Below are 5,611 nucleotides of genomic sequence, written 5' to 3' on the forward strand. Positions count from 1 at the left end.
AGTGCCAGTGACTTGAATTATGCAGTCACTCAACAAACATATTAATTACTGAATAGTAGGACACGAATATTGATGTAGATGCAACTTTGCAACAAACCCTCAACTGCAGCCTTTGTAGGACTAATTTGGCTCGGCTAATATCTGCTTCGTCCCACCCGTCATTCTAAACCGATTTTGTTGTTGTTGTAATGGCCAACTCTTCACCTGCTAGTTTAGAAACAACCTGTTAGCGACCCCACCGCCCTCTGTGGCTTATTTCAGTGTGAACTGTCAGCCATATAGGGATAAGAAAATATACATACCAACCATGATTTCTGGTTAACAAAAATAAAAGTTACATTTAAAATTTATTGAAATAAAGCAAAATTCAATTTTATAAATATTCACACATATATTACAGTGATAAACTTTTCATAATATTTCTGCCGTTCAATATGGCCACATTATACTGGAACAAAAACGACAGATATGCATCAGAACGTTTAGCAGCCTTACAGAATAAACCCAGAATACACTGAAATACTGAAACACAACTAACCGTTCTCATTTGGCTAGGTCAAAATTTACCATAATTCCGGTTTTTTTTTAAATGAAGGCTTATGCTTGGCTATATAGACCGTTAACCTTCTGTCATGGAATTAACAATACTGTATCTATAGGGTATAGAAATACAAAGGCGAATAAAATAAAGGTAATATGTGCTGCATTTGAGCTGCAGTCATCTCTAAAATTCCGCATAGCAGACATAGACAGGCATAGGGAAGCATGTTTCCTGCGTTCTTACATTGTTGAAGAGACAGTATCGTTTTGGCAACCAGACCCGACAGAACTGTCCCTAACAAACAGCTTCGGGCAATATTGCCGGTTTGGCAGCCGATCCGAACAGTAATTTCAAAGCAGCAAAAAGTAACATTTACAGAACTTCATTTTTATTCCGTTTTAAAAATGAAAGCAGCCAATTTAACGTAGCAGAGATATTTTTTCACATGTTGAATTAAAAACAGAAGTGGCGGTCGATCCAGTTCTTATACTAAATCTATGAGAGATCACGAATGAGTGTCAAGGTTGAAGTTACACTTAATTAGTGCTCACAAATGCAGGCTACCAAATAGGATACTGTCCCTTTTAATATAAGTTTTCTGTCTAGCTCCGGGACGCACTTGCGCTTGTTGGGGGGGGGGAAACAAAAAGTTATCAACCCTCTTTGTGACAGTATAGGGTTCAGGGAGAAAAAAAAACAACAACGTGGTTTTCACTTAAAGGGGAAACACCAGGAATCCGGAGAAAGTTGAGTATTTCCATCCTCCCATTAGGTTCCCACGTTCCAGTTTCAGGTAGGCCCGGTCTCCCTTCTCCATCTGAGTCAGCACTCCATTGCTGGCAGCCTCTCTTGTCACATCCTGATCTCCTGCAAAGGCTGAGATCAATGGCCAGCCATTCAGCATCAGACTCACCTACAGCCAAATAGTAATGTTTAAAGTCATGCCATAATTTTCTGTCATCAGTATCTATATAGATCATGGCAACATCAAACTGAGCTCTAAAAGCGACACGAAGGTACAGGTAATAAGTAATATACTGGAAAGTAATAAGAAACCTCTAAATAAAGTGTGCGAGATGGTTTGCTCATGTAACCAGTTTACGGGTAATAATGGTTTAATATATATATAGGGAAAGATCAGTGCCGGAAACCTGAAATGAAACAGAAAAAAGAGGAACCCCATAAGCAGGTCCCCGTTCGTCGGAAAGAGCATCAGAGCTGAACTATTCCGGTGTCTCCTTTCTCAGATCGGAAAAACCACCGCGAACGGTTCGCCTCTTGGAGATGTGGCTAGACCTCCTGTGTATCGCCAGCACGTCCCGTGTCTATTTCACTTTGCCAGTTCTTCTCTCTATCATTACTCAAAATAAACTTGCTCCATTGAATAAACTATCCAGCAGAGTATTGTAATTGCGATGTTCTTTAAAAAAAAACTTGTTCGAAGTACCAATGACATTCTCCTAGGTTCCATACTATTTGTTTAAAATGAACCAAGGCAAATTGAAGTCCTTACTTGTCATGGACTGGTTCCCTTGTACATTTTATTTTACTCCAACAGCGTATGGCAAGTTATGGTTTACTGACACAACTCTGCATTTTAAGCTAAATAATGAACATGAAAATATACCTTAATACGGAGCGAATAAGTGCAGCCTCTAGCTCTCTAATTTTCCAGTGCATTATTTATCAAATACGGTGACCACATCTCCCAATTACCGATCATAGGGGTGTTCCACACCTATTTACCTGAAAGCTAGTGTCAATTACACATAATTTAAAAGGAGATCTGGCTTCACCTGTTTGTAAAATCACTCGAATGTTTTGCATGCAGCATTGGTGTATTTGTGCACTGTCTTTGAATGAGAAAAGAAAACGGTGTTTCCAGCGTATGCTTTCGATGCTGCCGGCTGCTCTGCAATGCTGTGAGCGATGCTTCATGTAAAGATGGGATTGTACAGCCGATGTTGAGCCACCAATATCCTGTGGTGAGCGATGGGGCCGTGCAGCAGGACACTCCAATACGTTACCGCCCAGCTCCAATGTTTAGACATAAAGTAACATTTGGATCTGATGGAATTTGTGTGTGCAATGTTCTTATTAACGCTTTAATTATTGTAGCATTGGCCTTGTTTCGCTGTGTTAGTGTGAGGGTGGCTTTGCCAATGGCTCATGCAGAGTGTAATGCTGTAAATGATTGATAAAAACATATGGAATAGTGAGGGTGAACAGGAGGCGGAGCCCTGTCTTCTGGAGTTGTGGAGGGTAAACCCCCCCCCCCCCCCCCCCCCCCACTACCCATACCGCCCAGTATCATCCAGACTTAGACACTCAGGGTTGTTCACTGATTTTTGTTTTTTCGCTCTACCCTCAGAATAACATACCTCCCACTAATTAATAAATAAATAATCACTTGGGCAGCCTCTGGTTGTCAGCTATTATTTGATGCTCGTCCTTTATATCGCTAACAACTGTCTATGACCTTTAATTAACCTTTCGCTCACCAGCATTTTCTATGGTGGTTGCAAGTCATGTGAAGTCGGTTTATCTTTTGGGTCTCAGTGTTGAAAAACATTGAACGCCAGAATTTCCTATGTATCAACTGCAAATTCCTGAAACCCGTGAATCCCCAGGCCTTCTGTGGCGATCAGGTTAGGTGAATTAGCCATGCTAAATTGCCCCTTGGTTCCCAAGGATATGCAGGTTAGGTGGGGTTACAGGGTTAGGGCAGGGGAGTGGGTCTAGGTAGGGTGCTCTTTCGGAGGGTCGGTCGGTGCAGACACGATGGGCCGAATGGCCTCTTTCTGTATGAATTCAGTGGTTCTGTGGATTATAAGGCTTCAGTTAATTTCCTGATTTTGTTTAGTTGGGCCGTTAGGCCAGTTACGGAAAGGGACTGAGCGCCTGAAGGATTTCATTACGAGATGGGGAAGGGAAGTGCTCTGTAATTTTAAACGCAAACCCCGCATTCTTCCGAGTAAAAGACCGAAAGCGCAAAGCATTTTTTCATTTCATTTCATTTCATTCATTCGATGAAAAAAAATCCACTAACCTGGATGGTTTGCCGGTTATACACTTTTACAACGTGAAAGTTAAAACTGTAAATCCCTTTCCTGGGCGCTATGAAGGTGCTTCTCTCCGAGTCAAAATTCGAGCCGACATTCACTAGTATCTGAAAGCAGACAGAGCCAATGTCATCAACCTGGGGTCATTTAGAGAGGCGAAGGCGAGAGGAACGGGAAGACGGAGAGAATAGAGCAGGTGACAGACATCTGAGTTGCCAGAATCCTAAATGAACAGAATCTTCGATTCCCTAAGACATCGGTTAGTTAATTCCATCTACGTGACCAACTTTATATTTACAAAAGCATTTAACATTTCTACCGCCCCCCCCCCCTTCCCCCCCCCCCCTTCCCCATCTTCTCTCCATTGCCCTTCTGTCGCTCTGTGTATCCGCTCCAGCCACTGGCCCTTAACCCGCTTCATCTTCCACTATTTGGCCGGCTCTGCAAGACCATTTCTTAAATTATTATTTTTTCTGACTAGTCATTTCGCTCGCACCCCCCTTCCTCTTGACACAGTCCCCTGCCCCCCAATGAAAACGTGTTCCGTAACTTTCCTCCAACTCTGAGTTCTCACTCCCCCACTTTATTCCCCTCACCTGGGCGCCCGCTACATCGCACCTGGCGTGAACCATGCTGGGCTCCTACACTGGACGGGGAACAGTCATGTAAACATGATCTAATAACTCACCCTGGGGATACTGCTGCAGTTTGCGCTGGACATTGTCAAACATGTCCTCTTCTTTTCCACCCTGCCCCCCCGTAAATGGAAACATCAGAAAGTCCTTCAAATGGCAGCAGCCCCCACCCCACTCTCCTTCCCCCTGCACTTACATTGTCAAAATATATGATCATGGTCCTGTTGCTCATCTCTGACGGCTCGTGGTTCGTGCTCCTGATCACTGAGAAAGCCACTTTGGCGCTGCCAGATCGCACAGAAATCCCGAGCGCAGTCCCCGTAGGATCCGAGGTGGGATTCGAGTCACACACCACCAGGCACTTGCCCTCCAGTATGATGGGCTCTGTCTCATTCTGGCCGCACACGAGTCCCGCAAACCAAAGCAGAGCGAACAGCAACTCTAACATGACGAGCGACCGCCGACTTCCACGCTGTCTGAGGTGCTGCTTTGCTCCTTATCTCCTGATCGAATCCAGTTTTTCACTTTTTTCCTTGGGAGTTTTTTTTGGTTAAATTATCGTAATCCTTTTTGTCTGACTTTTTTAAAAAAACGTTGTTTATTATTATTTTTCTCTCTGAAAGCTCACCTTCTTCCCCCGGCTCTGTGCGGGCGTCTCCCGCTCGCTTTCTTCGTTTATAGCAAGAATTAAATGACCCCTGAAGTGTAAGAAGGGCCCCTGACAAGAAGACGCACAAATGAATACATAGCGCTGCGCCCAGTGCCTGTGTAAATTATTGAGAGCGGGGAGATTACAGGCGAGTGCAGCCCAGCCCGGCCGCTGCCGCCCTCCTCACTGGCTCCAGCACCTCTCCCTCCTGTCAATCAACTCGCTCTGCACCAATCAGCGGTGGCCTCTCCTCACTCCCGGGGAGGTGGCAACAGCATGCACTCGCCTGCTGTAGTCAACCAGCCAGAGCCCACTCACACCCCCCACCCCCCCCCCCCCCCACGCCTTCATCAACTACAGCAACCCGCTCCCAACCACCACCCTCCCCCCCCCCCTTGTCTCAACTCCAACCACCCCCCCTTGTCTCCTCCCCGGTCTCCCCCCCTAGTCACCCCCCCCCCCAAGTCTCCAGTCCCCCTTGTCTCCACCCCCCCTAGTCTCCACCCCCCCAAGTCTCCAGTCCCCCTTGTCTACACCCCCTCCCCCGTGTCTCCAACCCCCTGTCTCCACCCCCCTAGTCTCCACCACCCCTTGTCTCCACCCTCCCCCCCCCCGCCCCCCGTGTCTCCACCACCCCGTTGTCTCCACCCCCCCTAGTCTCCAGCCCCCCGTGTCTTCACCCATTGTCTCCACCCCCCCCCCCGTGTCTCCAGCCCCCCTTGTC

The 5,611-nt window shown here is 46.3% G+C and overlaps 1 protein-coding gene across 1 annotated transcript; it reads right to left on the minus strand.

Annotated features, from left to right (window-relative positions):
- Positions 1-330: 330 nt before the first annotated feature.
- Positions 331-5,077, minus strand: LOC119971303 (cerebellin-1). The gene is made up of 3 exons (XM_038806665.1): positions 4,435-5,077; positions 3,591-3,710; positions 331-1,454 (listed from the first exon to the last, which is right to left on the minus strand). The coding sequence occupies exons 1-3, from the start codon at positions 4,684-4,686 to the stop codon at positions 1,257-1,259; spliced, it is 570 nt and encodes a 189-aa protein (XP_038662593.1). The 5' UTR covers positions 4,687-5,077; the 3' UTR covers positions 331-1,256.
- Between the last annotated feature and the right edge of the window lie 534 nt (positions 5,078-5,611).

Source organism: Scyliorhinus canicula, chromosome 9 (genome assembly GCF_902713615.1).
Source record: "Scyliorhinus canicula chromosome 9, sScyCan1.1, whole genome shotgun sequence".
Lineage (NCBI taxonomy): Eukaryota > Metazoa > Chordata > Chondrichthyes > Carcharhiniformes > Scyliorhinidae > Scyliorhinus > Scyliorhinus canicula.

Bases quoted from the DNA above. Each gene is read 5' to 3' on its own strand.
- LOC119971303 (XM_038806665.1), bottom strand. From the start codon at position 4,686: ATGTTAGAGTTGCTGTTCGCTCTGCTTTGGTTTGCGGGACTCGTGTGC. The intron at 3,711-4,434 runs GTAAGTGCAGGG...GTCTGCTTTCAG, and splicing joins TGATCATATATTTTGACAAT to ATACTAGTGAATGTCGGCTC. The intron at 1,455-3,590 runs GTTAGTGGATTT...ATTTGGCTGTAG, and splicing joins ATAACCGGCAAACCATCCAG to GTGAGTCTGATGCTGAATGG.